This window comes from Primulina huaijiensis, chromosome 17 (genome assembly GCF_012295235.1).
Source record: "Primulina huaijiensis isolate GDHJ02 chromosome 17, ASM1229523v2, whole genome shotgun sequence".
Taxonomy (NCBI): Eukaryota; Viridiplantae; Streptophyta; class Magnoliopsida; order Lamiales; family Gesneriaceae; genus Primulina; species Primulina huaijiensis.
Window position 1 is genome coordinate 6849536 of NC_133322.1, and position 22450 is coordinate 6871985.

At 34.9% G+C, this 22450-nt stretch overlaps 2 protein-coding genes across 2 annotated transcripts; one reads left to right on the forward strand and one right to left on the reverse strand.

Annotated features, from left to right (window-relative positions):
• Positions 1–1609: 1609 nt before the first annotated feature.
• LOC140963068 (myosin-17-like) lies at positions 1610–16830 on the forward strand. The gene is made up of 39 exons (XM_073422286.1): positions 1610–1990; positions 3159–3287; positions 4029–4172; positions 4295–4440; positions 4560–4716; positions 4840–4898; positions 5070–5229; positions 5400–5549; positions 5651–5787; positions 5869–6015; positions 6470–6571; positions 6656–6713; positions 6804–6905; positions 7072–7109; positions 7311–7437; positions 7523–7693; positions 8755–8886; positions 9016–9125; positions 9267–9327; positions 9614–9791; positions 10171–10376; positions 10483–10602; positions 10693–10791; positions 10883–11104; positions 11754–11893; positions 12537–12654; positions 12735–12785; positions 12901–12981; positions 13133–13303; positions 13475–13630; positions 13730–13936; positions 14579–14716; positions 14814–14884; positions 15012–15111; positions 15214–15270; positions 15364–15420; positions 15515–15595; positions 15714–15796; positions 16208–16830. The coding sequence occupies exons 1-39, from the start codon at positions 1988–1990 to the stop codon at positions 16329–16331; spliced, it is 4593 nt and encodes a 1530-aa protein (XP_073278387.1). The 5' UTR covers positions 1610–1987; the 3' UTR covers positions 16332–16830.
• Positions 16831–17653: 823 nt separating this feature from the next.
• On the reverse strand, positions 17654–21687 carry LOC140963504 (glycerophosphocholine acyltransferase 1-like). Its single transcript, XM_073422853.1, has 8 exons — positions 21337–21687; positions 21065–21184; positions 20793–20850; positions 20594–20694; positions 20136–20231; positions 19949–20042; positions 18576–18813; positions 17654–18296 (listed from the first exon to the last, which is right to left on the reverse strand). Exons 1-8 carry the CDS (start codon positions 21424–21426, stop codon positions 17936–17938), a joined length of 1158 nt encoding a protein of 385 aa, XP_073278954.1. The 5' UTR covers positions 21427–21687; the 3' UTR covers positions 17654–17935.
• Positions 21688–22450: the final 763 nt, after the last annotated feature.

Genomic DNA, 22450 nt, shown 5'->3' on the forward strand with positions numbered 1-22450 from the left:
AAATGGATTATTGAATTTTATTTGAAACCTTAAAAATAAAATAAGGACTTGACACAAATGTGTGCGCAATATGATATATGAATATTATGTATTACATTTATTTTATTTCTCAAGTTTTGATTTAATTATGATATTTATAAAATTAAATATGACATGAATCACACTCTACTATAATAATAAAAATATAAATAAATAATAATTTAATAAATAAAACACAATATTTTTTTTTAAAAAAAGTCAGATAATCAAATTTAATAATAGAGTCAAATGTATAATAGGTAATTTTAAAAAGTTTCACAAAAAATAAATATTTTTCATATGGTATTTACTTAAATTATTATTGTTGTTATTATTATTTTTATCTATACATATATAAAAAAAATCTCTAGAATAAAGAAAAAAATGGACACCAAATTTTTTTCTTGAAATTACCCTTACAACTTACAACAAAAGTTTTGCAAAATTTTCGTTCAATCCTACCGGTATTGACAATAAAAAGTAATACTCTTAGCATAAAAAATAATACTTTTTCATAGATGATCCAAATAAAAGATATGTCTTACAAAATACGACCCGTGAGACTGTCTCAAATAAGTTTTTGCTATATATATATATATAAAAATATCCGCGTGCCTTGTGAAGATGGAGTGAGCAGTTTTGTACGTAATTGTTTCCCTTCCATTAATATAGCTGAACGATTTGCTTGCGACAGCAAATGTTGGGCGGATATCCGATTGTATAAAATCCCTAAAATATTGCTATGTAATTACATATCAGCCCTAAGCTCATGTCTTTATTTGTTATAAAATTTTGTCCATTATTTATATTTTTATAGTTAATAATTATAACTAATTTTAATTTATTTATTATTTTAAAATTCTCATGATTGTGTATTCAAAACTTACTTCATGATATGTAATTTAATATTATTAAAAAATTAAAATAAATTTCTCTAAAGATTCAAAATGGGACTTTAGAAACTAGTCAAATCGGTTGATAAGTATAGTACTTCGATATTAAATTTAAGATGAAATGATAATGTCATGGTCATATTATCGCTGATATGGGAGTATTATATAGTGCTAAAATTCGTGATATTATTTTCATGGTACACAAAAACTCACGTGAGATAGTCTCACATGTCAATTTTGTGAAACAAATATTCTATATGGCTCATCTATGAAAACATATTATTTTTTATGTTTAATATGTTAATTTTTATTGTAAATATGTACAAGATTGATCCGTCTCACGAATAAAAATCCGTAAGACCGTCTTATGAAAAACCTACTCTTCATGGAAAATATGATTTAACTTGTAAAATGATTATTTATACATATAGATATCGTTTTTCGACGAACCATACTTTAATTTATTATTTTTTTAAAAAAAATTGTAAAATTATAGTTCATCACCTCTCATTAGACTAAGAAATTGCATTTAATTTAAAAAATCACAATCATTGTTAAATTTCCGAAGTAGGGCAAATCGGTAAAAAAACCAATGTCGCGACCCGAAAAGAAGGAACGAATTTACGTTTTTATCCCTTGTGTAAAGTTCCCTTTAATCTCGTTCTTATGTTCGAGTGTGGGACTCCACAAGAAGGAAACCCAAAAAAAACATTAAACAAATTTAGAGAGAGAAAGACAACACAGCGAAATTCCTGAGGAGACAGCAAATTTAGAGAGAGAAACCAACGCAGGGAACAGATTCCACACTACTTTACGTATTACGCATACGAATTTGTACAGCAAAAAAGCGTTGGTTTTTTTGAGTTACTTTATTGGAGAAAAAAAGTTGGTAGTAATTTTGGAGGAGAAACTGTTGAATCAGTCGTCGGAAGTAGAGAGGAGCTTGTGTTTTGCTTGCGCCGGGGGAGGTTGTGGCGGCGATTCGGTGGTGGCGCCGATCCGTGAGTCAAAGCTTGGTCTGACTTTTGTGTTGATGAGCTGAAGAGGAAGAGATCGAGACTTGTCGTATTCAATTCATGGTATGCTTTTGTTGGAAACGACTCTGCGGCTGCCGTTTTGACGTTTTCCGGACTTGCTTTGATTTAGCTTTGACTGATTAGATTGTTGTTTTCATCAATTTCCCCCTTTAAAATTTGAAAATGTACGAAATTGGATGCGTCATATAGTATACTTTACCATCCTATTGATTGAGAATTAAATGGAGTTTACTTGAGTTCCGATTCTTTGGCATTGCGTTTTATTACAATATTGTTCTCATTTTTAACGAGGTTGCACTGAAATGTAGATGGAAAAATCGTTTTGGAAGAATTTATGTTTGCTTATTTTAATTTTAGGAAAATTTGAACGATTTGCTTATATATTATGTGTGACGGATTTTTAGTTATGTAGGTAGGAAATTAGTTGGTAGATATTATAGATGATGTAATTGGGGCATTGATGACTTTGATTATTTATTTTATGCACATTCAAGCACAGAAGCTGAGTGTACTTTCATAAGTTTGTGGTGATTAGATGTTCTGTAATTTTAATTTTTTTTGCAGCCATCAGTGCCTAGATTTCTCATGGTTTTGTAGGTCTTTTGGCTTAAATGTCTGTGATCTATTAAGCTTCTGGCATTTTATAATTATCTAGTAAGGTCGAATTGATATCGACAAATGAAAATCCTTTCATAATAACTGTTACAATCAAACATCCATTATATATTATTCGTCCTGAGCAGTCTAATTTTAGTAAGTAACACAGATTATCTATATCCAATGCATTTATAAAAGCTGCTAACTTTGTGAATATCTTTCACTAAAGGATTAGTTATTTGGCCTACCTCTGGTGACGATAGATTCTTTAGTTGTTGTTTTATTGTACAGTTTGATCCCACCTTAATCTAATATAATTTCTGGCCTGATGCAATTTGCTTTTGTTTTAAAATTTTAAATCTGATTACACACGACATTGAAATTTAAATAGAATATTAGTCTGGTAGGAGTACAGGAACTGGACTTTAAAATGGGAATAAGAAGTGTTTCAAACAACTTATCAGATAAAAATAATATTCTCGTGGGTGTCGATTTCTCTGATTTTTTTAATCCTAAATGAAATGAGAGGCTTGTGATTTTGAGTTCTTCTTGGGAAAACGAGGGTTGATCTGCTGTTGCAAATCTAATGATTTTTTCCTTTATATTTTTGCAGGCATCACCTGTTAACATAATCGTTGGTTCACATGTATGGGTTGAAGATCCTGTCTTGGCATGGATTGACGGAGAAGTACATAAAATAGATGGTCAAGATGTCCACGTTCACACTACAAATGGCAAAAAGGTGATTAATGAAATAACCCAGCTTAAATTTTTTCTTCGCCTGCATATTTTGTTGAATTCTGTAATATCCTAGTGCCTTTGCATTCATATTTTAATAAGATTAAATTAAAAATTTCAGTTCGTCTTGTATTCAGTCAAATTAATCACCTCAACTTCTATCTTGAATGAGTTCTTCGTTATAACAATGCACGTTGTATTTTTAATCATTAAAAAAATCTATTAGTATGTTTCACGGTGCAGCGCTTACTGCATCTTTATTCTCCGAAGTTTGACTTGAGCATGGTCAACCAAAAATGATTTACTGTGGCCACCAGAAAATCAAGCTTACCCTCTTTACTTGAGCTTGCCCGAAATATAGATACAAGCTCAAACTTGTGAATTCTTTAAATCTTGATTTGTTTGCAATTCTACTTGCAAGTTTTACTGTATTGGTGAATTGATGATTTCATTTATTCATACCAAACGTTTCTGAGAGCACTTTCTTTAATCAAAGCTACTTTGTAAATCTGTTTGTTGAATCGTTAATTTTTTGTTCTTACGCGTCTCGCTGATTTGTCATTATGTTTTTTACTACCTTTTGTTAGCTTTCATCCGCTGTCACCATTCTGCAAATAAAATTGCCTGATCTTAGTTTTCTGGCCTATTTTTGAATTGTTGAAATTTTATCTCCGAAATTTTGTTCGTTTAGGTCTAAATATAAGTTTTTAGGTAGCAGTAACATCTTTCGGCCTCTAACTTGCAGATTGTCACAAATATCTCGAAAGTATTTCCAAAGGATACTGAAGCTCCTCCTGGAGGTGTAGATGACATGACTAAGCTTTCATATTTGCACGAGCCTGGAGTTCTGCAAAATCTTGCAGCAAGATACGAACTTAATGAAATCTACGTGAGTTCTCTATGTCCCTCATACAATACATGCGAAAATTTGTTTTTTAATAATTCAGTTGACTGACCTTTCTTGTAAACTGACATATTGACATTTTAATTATAATGAAACATCTTTCTCAGACATATACCGGAAATATTTTGATTGCAATAAATCCTTTTCAAAGATTGCCTCATCTATATGATACTCACATGATGGAACAATACAAAGGGGCAGCACTTGGAGAGCTTAGTCCTCACGTTTTTGCAATTGCAGATGTTTCTTACCGGTGAGTTTGCTGGAAATTGTGAACTTAGTTTTTTGTTGGTACCTTGTGGCGGTGGAGCTGCCTAGAGGTTGGGTTATGTTGAGGAACATACATATTTACCTTTTAGTTTTTCCAATCAGGGCAATGATTAATGATGGTAAAAGCAACTCCATTTTAGTTAGTGGAGAAAGTGGTGCTGGTAAAACAGAGACAACAAAAATGCTAATGCGATATTTGGCACACTTGGGTGGTCGGTCTGGAGTTGAAGGGCGAACTGTTGAACAACAAGTTTTAGAAGTAAGATTGAAGTTTATATAAATACAGGTTAAATTAATTTTATTCAGAATAAACAATCTAATACGAAATCTAATGGTCACAAGCTTTTGCTCCCCTTGGTTTTCTTTTGGTGATAACTTACAGTCAAACCCCGTTCTTGAAGCATTTGGAAATGCCAAAACTGTCAGGAACAACAACTCTAGGTGAGAGCCTATTTAATCTTTTTTGATAAAAGTATTTATTGGTACATGTTTGTTTGATCACACTTGGATTTGACCATTTTATTTGTGAGAGTTTAAAGTTATTTTTAATGCATGTGCATTGTTTAAGGTTTCTGTGACTGTTATGTATTCAATGGTATTTTACCTATGCAGTCGCTTTGGTAAATTTGTTGAGATCCAGTTTGATAAAAGTGGAAGGATATCTGGAGCAGCTATAAGAACTTATCTGCTGGAGCGATCTCGTGTTTGCCAAATTTCAGATCCTGAAAGAAACTACCACTGCTTCTATCTTCTCTGTGCAGCACCACCTGAGGTATCTGCACAGTATTTCACCAGTTGCTTTCTTCCTAATTGCTTTTCAAAATTTTGTAACAGATACGTTGTTGCAGGTGCTTTCGTTAACGAAAGTTTTTCGTGACTATTATTTGCAGCTAGCGCTTTCTATCTTATTAGTTTTATTAATAATTTCAACTTTTTCTGCAGGAAAGACAAAAGTATAAGCTGGGAAACCCGGAATCATTCCATTTTCTTAACCAGTCTAAGTGTATTAAACTTGATGGAGTAAATGATGCTGAGGAATACCTTGCAACTAGAAGGGCTATGGATATAGTTGGAATCAGCGAGGAAGAGCAGGTTGCTGTTTCCATGAAATTTGCCATTTCAATGTGCTTATTGATTAGTTTTTATGAATTTATTTTTACATAAATTTCTAATATTCTTAATGTATTTTTCAGGAGGCGATATTTAGGGTTGTTGCCGCTGTTCTTCACCTTGGTAATATTGAATTTGCGAAGGGGAAGGAAATTGATTCTTCTGTTATCAAGGATGAGAAGTCTAGGTTTCATCTTAATACAACTGCAGAATTGCTCAAGTAGGGTTTTGTATTTTCTAAATTTAACAATATTTCTATATAGATATTGAGACATTTTTGTGATATAACTTAATTTATTAGGTGTGATCCCAAGAGTTTGGAAGATGCAATGATTAAGCGTGTAATGGTGACACCTGAGGAAGTTATTACAAGGACGCTTGATCCTGAAGCTGCACTGGGTAGCAGGGATGCTTTGGCGAAGACTATATATTCTCGCTTGTTTGACTGGTAATAATGCAAAAACAATGTCCTTGTAGATTGCTTTTTTTAACAAGACATTTTTCCCCTTGAAGTTAAATGGTTCTTTGTTTTCGTCAAGTTTTAAAATCATTTTCCATTTTAGAATCAACTCTTTCATTATCTGTATGTCATTCCCAAAAAAACACAGAAACAATTTTTAAAATTTTCTAAACATTTTGCTCACTTTACCAAACTAGGCATGTTTTCAAATAAGAAAATATCATTTCAACTTGTAGAAATTTCTTACCAAATACACTTTCAAAAACATCTTTTAAAATTTAATTCCAAATATTACTTGCAAACTTTTTGAGCTGAAAATATAGAAAATGCAATCAAATGCCACTAGTACTTACTTTGATCTGATTGAGGACACATGCTACTGAATTATTTGGAGCATTAGTAGTTGCTAATCATTTTGAACTCCAATCTGCATTGTTCACAGGATTGTGGAAAAAATAAATGTCTCCATTGGTCAGGATCCCAACTCAAAAGCAATAATAGGGGTTCTTGACATATATGGGTTTGAAAGTTTCAAGCATAACAGGTGAGTTTTTGGCCGAATTTCTCATTTTCAGTGTACAATGTGACTGTATCGGTTCCTTCCTTACAATTTTCCTGTGTACAAAAGTTTTGAGCAGTTTTGTATAAATTTCACCAATGAAAAACTTCAGCAACATTTTAACCAGGTTATTTCTCTTTCTTGTAAAGTCCTGCTTCAGGCATCAATTCAATGATGATCTGATCATCTAATTAAGGTTTGGTATTCGTGGTTTCAGCATGTATTTAAAATGGAGCAAGAAGACTATGAAAAAGAAGAGATAAATTGGAGCTACATAGAGTTTGTTGATAACCAAGATGTTCTTGATTTAATTGAGAAGGTCTGTTACTGCGAGACTGCTGAAGTTGCCTGCTTTTATTTTTTCCTTTATTTTATTATAAATATAAATATATACTCCTCGCCCTGGATTCACATGATTGTTAAGTTTGTATCTGTGTTGTATTCCTGGTTAGATCTTATAACATGTTTTTCAAATTTATTTACAGAAACCAGGAGGAATTATTGCACTGCTGGATGAAGCTTGGTATGGCTTGATATTTTCTCTCGATAGGGACTTTCCTGGCGTTACTACTTTAATTCTTCTCATATGTTTTAGTTTTTGGTTCCAAAATATAGAGATGGCTTGGTTTTCATTAACCCTGCTTGCATATCTTACGCTCACTATTTTCATTTGGTCTTGTGTGTGCCATCACATGTTTGCCAATCATATTTTTGTTTATGGCAGTATGTTTCCTAAATCTACTCATGAGACATTTGCTCAGAAGTTGTATCAGACCTTCACAAAAAATAAACGCTTCATCAAACCAAAGCTTTCACGGACCAATTTTACAATATCTCACTACGCAGGGGAGGTAATGACATGTTGTCCATTCTTGTATAGAAGTGAGCACTGGATATCCTTTTGAAAAAATGTTGAACCATCTACTGTGATTTCAGGTAACTTACATGGCTGATTTATTTCTCGATAAGAACAAAGATTATGTGGTGGCAGAACATCAAGATTTATTAACTGCATCAAAATGCTCCTTCGTAGCTGGATTGTTTCCTCCTCTTCCTGAAGATTCATCGAAGTCCTCCAAATTTTCTTCGATTGGCTCACGCTTTAAGGTTCTGCAATCTCTACATCCAAAACCTTATTTTTTATTTTATTTTATATCCTTTTATTAATTTTAAAAGCACATATGGAGGACCGGACTCCTGAGGAATATCTCATCTGGGAGAAAATTAAGATAAAATGTTAAATATTTCTTCTACTTAATTGATTAATTCTGAATAACATCAATATACTTGTGAATGCTGATACATGGATGCCCTGCCTTATAATTTTTAATACTCAAGATTGGTTGACAGTGCTTCTATATTATCACATTTTTCTTAATTGTCCCGCCAAAGTTATTTCAGCCAAACCCATGAGATGAGTTAGAAGTTGCCCATTGATGTTTTGCCTGATAACATTCATTTACTTCTCGATAAGATGAATTTGTTGAATTCTCATATTTTCTAGAATCAAATTATAATGCCTGCAAGATTTATGAAAGGACTGCTGAAATGTAGATTTTCATTGTCCTTGAGAGTTTATGAACCAAAAGGGTGCCATTTGACAATGTATATTAGTTGTCATGTTACATATTTTTCTCGGAATTATTTCATATTAGTTTACATTCCTTTAAGAAGTTCGTTTTATCATTCCTGCCTAAGATTTGATGTACACAAACGAATCTAAATCATAAAATCTACAATGCTACAAACACTTTTCTTCATTTACAAAAGATTGGTTGGAATGAAATAGTGTTGATACTTATGGACCATGCTCATGAAGCACACACCTATTTGATGAATCCTTGTTCGGCAGCTCCTCTTTTACTCTATGCCATCTGATCGAACCATAGAGCTGCAGACATCTGAGTTAAGCCGATATTGCCATTCTTAGAAATTAAATCACGAATCAATTGCTCTTTTTATTATGTTCTCACGGTTGACTAAATGAAAGAACCAGACACGCGCTTGTTTTTTCATCTTAATTATTTGCTTATGAATAGTAATGGGTTGAAAATCTGTAATATTTATTTAGAATATCCTGAATATGTTCAATCTTCAGATCTCATGCTAGTGCGTGTACAAATATTCGGATTATGTGGTGAATGAGAACTTTTATTTTATTCTTGCAGTTGCAACTACAATCTTTAATGGAAACCTTAAGTTCAACAGAACCTCACTACATCAGATGTGTGAAGCCAAACAGTGTTCTCAAGCCTGCGATTTTTGAGAATCTTAACATCATTCAGCAATTAAGATGTGGTGTAAGTGTTTTTTGGAGGATATTACCTATTGAGAATTTCAATTTGGTCCAGCCAGCAGATTTGACGTAAATTTTTTGGTTTTGATCGCTCTATGTTCAAGCAAGAGGTGAGACATTTGTTATTATGCAGGGTGTTCTTGAGGCTATCAGAATCAGCTGCGCCGGTTACCCAACCAGACGTACATTTGACGAGTTCCTTCTCCGGTTTGGTGTTCTCGCTCCTGAAGCTTTGGAGGGAAAGTGAGTCTCTTTGACATCTTAAATTTTTATTTTTTTGCTTTTGAGTTTTGACTTGAGATTCATTTCTCCACGTTTCCTTGTGCTTTCCTTCCTCACTTTTGTCTCCGTTTCTTTCCAAATAAGACAATATTTTTGATGTAGTTCTGATGACAAGACTGCTTGTAAGATGGTTTTGGACAAAATGGGATTAAAAGGCTATCAGGTATGGTTACGTAAATATGATGTTGAATGTAGTGTGTGCTATACTTTTATTTACTATGTGTGATTATGTCACACCGCATTGGGGTTGAGGATCGTACCACATTTAATGTAAGTGTGGTTGGGTAGTCCATGGGTTACTACTCAAAGGACTCCTTCAGGACTAGCAATAGTGGTTGTACTGTCCGTATTGTATGCTTAAATTTGCAGTTTCATGAATCGTCATTCTCATATTTTCTATTTTTGTCCAAAATGTTGTATAATCAAAATAAATTATTGTGTTTCTTCAGTTAGGCAAGACAAAGGTCTTCCTACGAGCTGGTCAAATGGCTGAGTTAGACGCAAGGAGAGCTGAGGTTCTCGGAAATGCAGCCCGAACTATTCAAAGGCAAATTCGTACTTATATAGCTCGGAAAGAGTTCGTTTCGTTGCGTCAAGCAGCCATCCAATTGCAATCATGTTGGCGAGGTAATTATTTATTTAGAGATCTGTAACTAGCTTTATGACTAATTTAATAATAGCATCTTTATAACATGAAAGAATTAGCATATCTTTTGTTATGAAGTAGCAGAAATTAGAACGTGTAGGATGAGCATCATATGAATCTTAATTATCAGTATTTATCTGCATATGAGTATGAAGAGAATACTATGTTGAGAGGCCTTTCTTTGTGCAAACTATGTGCACGAGTAAATATATTTGTGCGAAGGTATGTGATTGTTTACATGACTAAACTTCGAGAAGTTACTTTGTACTTCCTAGAATTTCTTTGTTTAAATTGTTAAATATCGGTTAACTCCATCATGTGGTTATCCAGAATTATAACTTTTTTTCTAATATTTGTTAGCTATATCGGCATGCAAACTCTATGAGCAATTGAGACGTGAAGATGCTGCTGTGAAGATTCAGAAGAACTTCCGGTGTTACATTGCCTGGAAAGCCTACTCAAGCTTGCAGGATTCCACTATAATTTTGCAGACAGGCATGAGAGCGATGACTGCTCGCACTGAATTCAGATTTAGGAAGCAGACTAAGGCTGCCGTCAAAGTTCAGGTCTCACTTTTACTTCGTTCAGAAAAATCCAATGAGATTTGGAGACTTGGAGAATGTGAAGAAGCTGATGCTGATTATTGGATTTGATTTTGTTACTTGCCTGCAGGCTCACTTTCGCTGTCACAGAGAATACGCTTATTACAGAAGGCTGCAGAAGGCTGCTATTGTTACTCAATGCGGTTGGAGGCAACGAGTAGCTAGGAAAGAGCTTCGAAGCCTTCGAATGGTTCTGCACTATCCTTAATTGTATTCCCGTTTCTTGCGAAATTTTTTTTTATTCTTATACTTGGCATAACTATTTCTCATATTGATTCAGGCTGCAAGGGAAACAGGTGCCCTGAAAGAAGCCAAAGACAAGCTAGAAAAGAAGGTGGAGGAGCTCACATGGCGCTTGCAGTTTGAGAAGCGATTGAGGGTAATCCTTTTTTATTAAGTTGGAGTGATTCTCTTGATCCAACATGCTGAACTTTTCAGGCATCACTTCCTTCTTTTGTTTTCCAATACAGACTGAATTGGAGGAAACAAAAGCACAAGAACTTTCGAAGTTACAGGAGGCATTGCACTCAATGCAAACACAAGTAGAAGAAGCAAATGCCAGAGTGATAAAAGAACGAGAAGCTGCACGCAAAGCAATTGAAGAAGCTCCTCCAGTCATTAAAGAAACCCCTGTTATGGTTCAAGACACGGCAAAGATTGATGCATTAGCTGGCGAGGTAGAGAGTTTGAAGGTAGGAACTCGTTCTTTATTAGAACAGTGCTTGAACATATCACTGATGCACATTAATGCATCTTTTTTGGCATCTTTGCTTTACATGCTAAGAACTGGGTGTGTATTACTCATTTCGTTGAATATCACACTGCGTTACAATTTCTGCTGATAATTCATTGTGACGTATGTTTCACATCTTTTGTACTGTATTTCTCAACTGAAGACTTTATGACAAAACAATTCCCTACAGATATATTCTGGTCAGGTTTATATTGACCAAATCCATAAATATTTCAATGAACTTCAGGAAAACTCAAGATTTTGTCTTCAATTTTAATGTGGGATTTGCAACTTTTTTTTATCACTTCTATCAGTCCATGAAATTTATTAATAGAGTGAAGTTGTTACAAAACATTAAGTTACCTAGCCAGGACTTTTTCTGCATTTCATTTTCAAGGAAAAAATTTCTGAATTTGGTGGAAAGTACTGGGTTAGTATGTTTTATGTTTGAATGCCAACTTGGTCTGACTTAGCCTTGCTACTCAACAGTATTTTGGAACACGCATCATTACAGTACACAAAAATTCAATATCTTCTCACATTAAAAACAAAGCTGTAAAATGGATTCCTGTCATCACTGTTTTAACCAAATTCAGTGACGTGTGCAGGCTTTGCTACTGTCTGAAAAACATGTTGCAGAAGAGGCTAAAAAGACTTGTGCAGATGCTGCAAGTAATAATATGGATTTGGCTAAAAAACTTGGAGAAGCGGAGGGAAAAGTGGAACAGCTCCAAGATTCAGTTCAGAGGTTTGCTCTAATATCATAGATGTTAGAATTTCCAAGTAATTTACATCAGCCATCCATATAGAACATTATTTATCCTCGTCTCTGGTTATCTTTACATTTTTTGTCTCTCATCCGTAGGACTAATTCTTTTTTATTGTTCCGACGACATTATAATTCTTCTTTGGGCATTTTGATAGAGTCCAGCAAGTCATAGTTATGGTGACATTCTGTGCGTGCTTTGTGATTGGGAAAAAACTGAGAAAAAGGCCTAGAGAGAGTAACTATTATTCACACTACAATACATATTTACATAAGAAGAGCCCTAAACTAAATTTCTAAGAAGAGATTACAGTAAATCAATCAATCTCAAAACAATATATAAAAAAGATGTTTTTAATATCGTTCCATACTGAACTTAGAATCTCCAACACTTTGTTTATATGTGATTTGAGTTTGTAATAACAATTTCCTAATGTGTTGACAGAGCATTTTTTCCAGTGATTTTTAATTTTTATTTAGATTTAGTGTTGGTAAAACAAAATTAACTCATCGAGTAGTAAAAAAATCAAGTTGCTCTCGAAGTAAAAGCAAATAACTGCCACCAAAGTTTTTTGTAAAATCATGGGGTTTATTAATGTATTATAATTGTTTAATCTGTTTTCAGGCTTGAAGAGAAGTTATCGAATCTTGAATCAGAAAATCAGGTACTTAGGCAACAAGCTTTGACTATGTCACCTACAGGGAAATCTATATCTGCTCGACCTAGGATGTCTGTCATCCAGGTAATGCAGATTGAGATGATATTTTTTCATCACTGTAGTTGTTGGTAGAAACATTCTCATCTTTCTTGGTGGCATTACAGAGAACTCCAGAGAATGGAAATGTTCTCAATGGAGAAACAAAGGCTGTACACGTAAGAATTTATCATTGTTGTGATATGTTTACATTTAAATGAAGCATTTTGTAAATTTATTATGCTTTAGAAGAGTCGTGCTTATGTGGCTTATGTGGCATGTTACTTTTTACAGGACACGGCCATTGTTGCAGCAAACTCGAAGGAGCCTGAATCTGAGGAAAAACCACAGAAGTCACTAAATGACAAGCAGCAAGTATGTACTTCATAAAAATTACTGAAACTTCAGATGAGTAATTTTGATCGGACTCTCCCTACCGCCCCAACTCCACAAATAAAGGATCTCATACTGAGAACTATGATAAATATGCCAATGGAATGAATGTGTAACCTTTTGTCTTCCACAGGAAAACCAAGACCTCCTGATAAAATGTATCTCACAAGATTTGGGATTTTCTGGTGGCAAACCTGTCGCAGCTTGTGTTATTTACAAATGCCTTCTTCACTGGAGGTCATTTGAAGTTGAGAGGACTACTGTGTTTGACCGCATAATTCAAACTGTAGCTTCAGCAATAGAGGTAAATTAATTGAAGAAAGTATCTGTTTTTGCATTGCTGCTTGCTACTTTGAGAATGTTTATCGTGTATGAATTCTGAATAAGTTTTTTATAATTAGACAATCCGCAAGACTGTTCTTTTACCTGTGCATGTGATTTCTTGAGAAGTCTAATTTGTGAAACTTTGCTGAAGGGAACTGACAACAATGATGTGTTAGCATATTGGCTATGTAACACATCCACATTGTTGATGCTGCTTCAACACACTCTCAAAGCAAGTGGGGCAGCTAGCTTGACCCCCCAGCGGCGTAGGTCATCATCAGCTTCCCTTTTTGGGAGGATGTCACAAGTATGCATGTACTCTTAACTTTCAGCTGCTTTCTCATGGTAGCATGATGCTAAAGATGTGGCTTATTATTCCTGTGTATCTCTGCACAATTTCTTGTAGGGATTGAGGGGATCTCCACAGAGCGCTGGACTTTCATTTCTGAATGGTCGGATGCTTGGTAGACTCGATGATTTGCGGCAAGTTGAGGCCAAGTATCCTGCTTTGTTGTTCAAGCAGCAGCTTACAGCTTTCCTGGAGAAGATTTATGGGATGATCAGGGACAATCTGAAGAAAGAGATTTCCCCGTTGCTTGGTTTGTGTATCCAGGTGAACTCTACACTACATGTTGTGCATGCTATAATGACCTCTATACCTGTATATGATTCCTTAATTTTCCTTAATGTTTTTTTCTGATAATCAGCACCTTGGACATTGTTTCCTGGCATCTGTGAAGAATTATGCAAGAATTTTGGTGCTTATTATTAACAAAACTAAGTTCTAGTTAGATTATGACGCGAGGTTAAACTACTTGCACTTTTCAGTTTGCCCTTTTTTGTTTTCTTTTTATTTTTTTCTTGGATGATACAGAATGCAATAATATGAATGGGGAGGGCGGATAGACCCTGTGCTTTTGTTTTAAGTTTCAAGTTTAATATTATTGAGATCACGATAAATTTTTGATGTGATTGTATGTAATTATGATTAATTTCCTACCATAATTATCCCCCAATTAATACATATATAAAGGGGTGATTTTTATACTGTAAACTAAGAGAATAATGAGAATTTACTGTTAAGCCCTTCGGATATTGTGTTGTGTATATTATTTTTTTTGAATGAATCATGTAAATATTGTGTTGTGATGTGTGTTGTATTCAATGCATTTCTACTAGTATAAAATTTAATATGAACTGAGCAAACTGCTGAGCTGATATTTATTTGGCTTCAACACTTTATTTTTCATGCTAGGCACCCAGAACATCTCGTGCAAGTTTAGTTAAAGGGCGTTCCCAGGCTAATGCTGTTGCGCAACAAGCTTTAATTGCCCACTGGCAGAAAATAGTGAAAAGCCTAGATAGTTACTTGAAGATGATGAAAGCAAACTATGTAAGACTGCGATTGTTTATGGTGTGGCATATCTGCACCTTTCTCCGTTTTGTTAAACTTTACCCTTTCCTTTTTCTGTTACTGTAATGCATTACAGGTTCCCCCTTTCCTGGTCCGAAAGGTTTTCACTCAAATTTTCTCATTTATCAATGTTCAACTATTCAACAGGTGTGTCCATCTTCTCAGGGAAACCATTTCCCTCATTTTTCTGTTGTACTCTCTTTTTGAACGTTTACATCATGAATCCTAGAATATTTTTACTCTGCATTTACACGTTTCTTTCAAAATATGGCAGTCTTCTTTTGCGACGAGAGTGTTGCTCATTCAGTAATGGGGAGTATGTGAAAGCTGGGTTGGCTGAATTGGAGCAATGGTGTTGTTATGCGACAGAGGAAGTATGCTATCAATAGTTACTTTTATGTCGTTAAGTTAGTTATTCTATCTTGTTATCTACCTCGAATCAGTGTCTCATCCTTGACATGGATCTTGTCACACAGTACGTGGGCTTGGCTTGGGATGAACTGAAGCATATCAGACAGGCAGTTGGATTTTTGGTGGGAATCAGATTCACTTTCCTTTCTTGGTTGTTAACCTGGGGTTCTGGCGTACATGGATTTCTTACTTTTAAAACATTTTTCTTGTTTCAGGTTATACACCAAAAGCCGAAGAAAACATTGAATGAAATTACTACTGAACTTTGCCCTGTGAGTAAAACTAGCCTCCCACCGCTCCAATTTTTCATCAGCCATTCTGTTTTACTTCATCTTGATTCTTTAATATTTCTTGTCCTATTTGCAGGTGCTAAGCATACAGCAGTTATACAGGATTAGCACAATGTACTGGGATGACAAATATGGCACACACAGTGTTTCTTCAGAAGTAAGTTAGTCCTTTAACTTGATTCTGCCTCAGTCTAGTCCGTTTGACCGGCTTTGTGCATAAATTTACTGTATTGATGCCTTCTCATTCTTTGATTTTATTTATTCTCTTGTTGTAGGTCATTTCAAGTATGAGAGTCATGATGACAGAGGACTCGAACAATGCAGTGAGCAGTTCCTTTCTCTTGGACGACGACTCAAGGTAGAATTTTTATTTTATGTATCTGTAGATTCATAAGACGGTTGGGATGAATTTGATCTTTCTTTCTTTCTTTATTTCATATGAGTGTCTTCGATGTCAAATATATTCGTTTCCACGAGAAAATTTTCTAAAAAGAAAGAGATTGTTTTATGAAGATGAAATCTCAGTGATTCTTTAATGTGGAGTTAGTTATTGAATCTCCTCTCTGTAGGCTGTAGCCAAACAAGAGGTTTCCCTCCTATTGGTGGTGTTACATAAATGCCGCCACCTTCCCTTTAGATGTCAACTTAATCGTGTGGTCGATTTCATAATTAATCCATTAGAATAAGTAAAGTTACCATATTGCTCTATTTGGCATGATCTCATTAATATCCTGATCATGAACTTTCGTGTAAACAAACACCATTGCAGTATTCCGTTCTCTGTTGATGATATCTCCAAAACCATGCAAAAAGTAGACGTAGCCGATGTGGAGCCTCCCCCTCTAATCCGCGAAAATTCAGGTTTTGTATTTTTGCATCAACGATCAGATTGATGATGGCTGTGGAATTTGGTTATATTCCCGTCCTAGAGCCAAAATGGTTGATTTCGCAAATGAAGCAACACGCATACATTCTTGTATACATTCGATTGTTCGTGTCAACACCCATAGTATATTTTACATCCCAATTCCCTTGGACAACAGTCTTTGTTTGTTGTCTGGGTTAATTAAAATTTTCCTCCTCGTCCCTTTTCAATGTTAGGGACGTCGTTAGAGGACTCTAGGAACTAGGTTGTATCGAGGTGCAAGTATAGGCATATGCATTGGTTTTGAATTGTTGTGTGCCTTTTTTTTGTGTAAATAGAGAGGTTGCAGATTCTAGGATTTGATTCGTTTTAGTGTGAAAAGTGTTTGCGAGGGTGTTGCTTTTTATTATTATTATTATTATTATTTTGATGCATATATTTTTAAGTGTCATCAAGACACTGCACATGTAAAAAAACATGATTTGTTCATTCCTAGTATCGTGTAAAGAAGATTTATTTGTATTTTATTATTTTTACGTATTCGTCCCATGTAACCTTAATTTAATAATCGTAGTAAACTCGTGTTCCTTTGAAGTTGTAACATAGAAAAATACATTTGATTTTGCCCCCCGTACCTTATTCCCTGGTTTTCGTGTAATCATGGGAAAGGAATTTGGGATTTATAGCAAAAATAAAGAGAGAAAAAATGTTTTTTTTCCTTCCCCTATTCTTCTCTTCTCCATTTTTATTTGCTTTTTGCAACCAACTTTCTTGAAGTAGAGATGCTTGGCTGCTAAAAAGAGAAACAGAAACGTAAGGAATCTGATGGGTCTGAGGTGAAATCCAATTTTGTTGAGAGGAAAAAATAATCGAAAGAAGAAAACAAATTAATGGAGGGCAATAGACTATTCTAATCCATGTTACAGTAGAATAATCCTGCCTACGGGGTGTGATGGCTGATGACATTCGGTTAAATGTTACGAATCTGCTGATCAATCTCTGTTTAAAACTTCAACCAAATATTGGATTGTATACATAATTTTTCTTCTCTCTTTTTTTATCAATCCCACCTCATCACCGCGACAAACTAATAATTGATCTTGCATTAAAAGATGAAGCCTGCTGAGTTGAATATGACCATTTAAATCTTTTGACATTATCCTCACCACTAAATAATCTTGGATTTTCGAAGTCCAAAATTTGATTGAAAAACAAAAGACATTGTTTGGTTCGTGAGATAAACGATGAATGAAACGTTGAATATAACAAAAATGTGTAGTCAACCAATACATCATTATTCACACTAAACAATGCAATTTTAAGTTTTAACATCATTCATTCCACCAATACCATACAGAAGTTGGCTATCCTAGTTCCCTTCTTGGTGTCGTGGGGATTTGGGAGGCACAAAATATTGTCATACTGTCCGATCTCATCTCACCCTTTTTGTCAAAAGGAACAAATTCTAACTCAGCGCAGTAGATAGCTTATATGACAATAACAGAAATCAAGTCTAACTACACAATACACCAACCAGCACAGCACAATTACACAACCTTTCACCAAATCAATTCATTCTAAAAGACAGCATTTCTACAGATCAACACAGCAAAAGTAACAAGCAAAGAATATCTAAGATTTTATTGCATCACCAGAATTGTTGGCTTTCATTGAGTTCTCCTTCTCGGCAGATTGGTCAAACTGAACCTCGATAGGCTTCTTCTCTGTTTTCTTCTTCTCCTTCAAGATGACCTGCCTCGGCATAACTTCTATTAAGAAGTTTCCTCCATTCCATACAGTTGCAGTAACCTTGAGTAATTGGAAAGTAACGTGTAATTTGTAAGATAAGAATATCGGTACAGTGAGTGCCATAGTTGCTATGGTGAATATGGCCTGAAGCAGAATGTACATAAACAAGCGGTTATTGTCTCCAAGCAATACACTTAAACGCCACCAAATGTTGTTTGCTTTCTGGGCTCTCTTCGACATTTCCCTGTTCGATAGGAAGCTCGAAAAATGAGTGACCCTATGTTCCATTCCATTGAATAACGAAAAAAATGGGCTCCGAGTTTTATGGAAGTGTCACTACAGTCAAGGGGTGAACCCAAACAAGTGCAACCGACTAGATATTTGGGGACAAAACTTACAGTTTTCTTAAAAATTATACATGTACAGTTAGAAAAACTTTTTGTTGGATGGGACACCATCACCCTCTTGCTGAAACCACCCCTGATCTATAGTAACTAGCAAGCAGAGAGAGAGATGTTTTAACCTGTAGGAAGTCATTACTTCGGGATCTCTGAGTAGTCTTTGGCCACGTAAAACATCTACAATCAGAAAATAAAGAAGCTGCCACACACTATAAGCCACCAAAGGAACCAAAAAAAGCCATGTCCACAGATATGATTTGCTTTCTGCATAGGGCCATGTTATTCTCCGAGCTGTTCCCTCGGGATGCATGGCTTCAAAAAACAGAGGATCCCACCATCGAATTGTGAAGAAAACCAATCCTGAAAGCCACATTTGAATCATCTATAAACTGCTTGATTATGGGACTACATATATTTTAGAAAAACCAGCTTTACATCCAATAAAAGTTTCGCAACTATCTGAGCTACTACAATATGCTGGAGTCGCTGTGAAATGGCACGAGGACAAATAGTTTAGCTGAATCATTCCATTTTCAAGGAAAAACATATTCAGATTACAACAGGGTTCATATTTTCCATCACTGTTATTATGAAAGTACTAGTAATACATACTGTATTCTACATTCTTTTGGGAAAGAACATATTTGAAGCAGTTTGACTATCATAAGGAAATTGTGTACTGTGAATAATTCATTGAGTGTTGAAACAGCCAGCTGCTATCGAATTCCATGAAATATAAGGTGAAAATTACAGCCAAAACTTCTGCATCCTTTCATGAACTACAAGGTAGAGGCAAGGACAGAAAAAGAGGAGGTTGTCAGTCAATGGGCTGCCTCCACGTCCACCCAACACAAAGGCAAAGTCCGAAAAAAGTTCTTGTAAATGGAGAAGAGGTTCTCTTTAGTTTTTTCCTCTTGATTTGGTCAAATCCCCAGATTTTGTTTTCACCCATTATACAGAAATAAATATTCTACGTTTATTAATTATCTTTCTGGTATACCCAAGAACAACTATTTCAATCTGAAGAACCATGGCCTTTTGGCTCAGGTTTCCAACCATTTTCATGTAAAGAACCCTCGAGAGATAACTCTGGAGGCTTGACTTATGACAAAGGTCAGTAATATGGTACGTAGTAAGTACACACTATGATTTTGTCACCTTGAGAAACAAAAATCTCATCTGACATATTGTACACTGTACAGGCTCTGTATGTAACAATCTCAACACATTGAGCAACTGTCGGTCTAGTAACTAGGTTAATGCGCCATATGCATGACTCTAATACTCCAAACCTTGTCCCATGCCAGTGCTAAGAGCTGAGCTAAATCAAAGACCAAAATATATGACCATAATTAAAATGTAAATTGGACAACACATCAACTTTAACAAGTCAAATTAACAGGACAAAAATACAAATATTCAGTTCTCAAAATGCTCTCGAGATACTGAATAGCCAATTGAATCATTTAACAACGGTAAAGGAGATTCGTCTTACCAGGCAAGAGATGTATGAAGACGCTTACAATTTTGTCCATAGAATTGAAAACTAAGCTACATCGCCAAACAATGAGCGCCCATGCCAATGGTCCCTGAAATCATTTTACACGAATTGGGAAAAAAAAACGAGCAAGGGAATTATGTAATTGAAATAGAACTGAAGTGACAGTGATCAGATAACTGACCTCTGCAAATGAGAAGCAAACCATGAAAAGTTTCTCGTTTCTAGGATAACCCAGAATCATGACCAAAAAGATTGTATTTGCATAATAGCAAAAGTCCTGTACGGCAAAAACACATGTGAATCATGAGAATACTCTTTCCTTGAGACTGTAGAAGAAGCCTAGCATGGAACTATGAATCCAAACTCATAACCACTGTATATGAACATACTGAATCTGCAAACGTCATGTACATACTGACAGAATAGAATATGAAACTAGATATAGATAACACTGACAAAACGCAGTTACAGCATGCACTAAATTTCAAGGCTGAACCTAAACCTAAATTTTGTAAAGCCACTAGAATAGCGATTAACAAACTATCACGTCACTCCTGAACAGGGCAACTAACAAATTTCCACAAAACCAGATTGATCTCCACCATGACAATCACGTGGTATAGATGAGTAGGAGATTACCAGAAGATAATAGTGCCATTTCTTGTATCGGTAGTAAATCCATCGAAGAGGAACGAAAATAATGTAAAACAAACAATATAGGTACCGCACATCTTGTGGCCCTGGATCATTTAACCAACCAAAGATCAATATCATGACACCATTACAATGCATGTCAGTAATCCCAACAAAGTCATGCGCCAGTAGATGTTCTACTCACTTGCCCCCAAAACAAAGCAAAATCCTCCGAAGCCAAGAACACCAAGCAAATGCGTCACCTAAACAGTTCCCAACAAAACCATTTATCAAAACTTCGGAAAATTGCTCCATACACTAAGAATCAAGTTGAGGAATATTAAAAACCACAATTTTTCTCCTCAAGTTGCATGCAAATACTGTAGATAATATGATCCTGCTTCCAGTATTCACATTTCCCTAATCGAAAATGGCAGAAGAATAAAAAATCTTGTACATAATTATGCAACAAAATACCTTGTTGATGAATCTTTCATGTTCTTCAGCCTGTTTGGCGATCTTATCCGCTTGCTTGGACAAGAGCTGTTTGGTCTGATCTGCTTGTTTAGACAGCATCTCCTTGGTCTGAGCCACTGCCTAGGCAAAATCAAACGCAGCCCACGTAAAAAAATAACAATCAAAACACACGCGCGCAGACAACAATGAAGTCCACCTCAAGAAAAACGCAAATTTTGTAGCCATTCACTAGCAAATTGCATTCATGCATCTACACAACATAAGGCTCATACCTTGGACCGATCTCTGAATCTTAGCTTAACTTGCCCATATGAATTCCCTTCTGAATCCTCCACCTCCATGATTTCTTCATAGGCTGCCATTCCTTCTCCCGCATAAAAAAAACCCTCCTATTGTTTTTCAAGAAACTTCCTTATTTCGCTGCGGGAAATGAATTTAAAGAAGTCAGTCGATTGCGACGTGGTTCTTTGCTTCATTCAAGGCATTGTCTTTCTGTGCGTGTGCGTCTGTTTAGGGAAATGGAAATCCGTCGCTTTCACTTTGATCAGCTGGCTAATCTTTGCATAAAAAAACACTAATCCGATTACAAAAATAAATACGTTTGAATCTCTCATCCCCAATGGGGTTTTATTTCTCACACGATTCCGTAGTTTTTTTTTCCTTTTATGAACATTTATGTTAATTTAAATTCCTTTTCACGAGTGATTGAAAAAAAGACTAGATATTTTCATATAATTATAATTTCAATTTCAATTCAAGCATGATATTCATCATAAAAGATATCGATTAGCACACCTATACCATTTATACAAAAAATTAATTGATTTTTTTTATATTATATAATATTTTATTTGAATTCAAAATATATAATTGATGTTTTTTTTATATTAAAACATATTATATATATACTGAACATGTATACAAAATATGAGAATTTCTGTCCTGTTGAAGATCTTTGGAAGTTTGACTTAAAGTTTACAATAATCAAAGTCAAAAAATATTTATGTTCTCAATTTTTTATCACATAATTCATGGTTTCATTCTACAAGTCAAATGATTATAAACATTTAAACATCGTTGGGCTCGTGAGATAGATAATGATAGATGTGTGATATAGGGATAACAAATCGATACACATGGATAGAGCCGTCAAAACGGACTGACAGGAACACTGATCATCAACCCACCATTTTACGAGGACGATTTGAGAATTTTAAACCCAATGTGTCTATTTGACAGAGCCGGTCGACCCAACAAGCCCAACCCATTTTGACAGCTCTATACATGGAATCGTTTATAACGTAATAATTTATAACTCTAATCATTTGTAAAACTTAAACCAAACGTTAGATAAAACAAATATGTGTAATCAAATTCATTATCGTT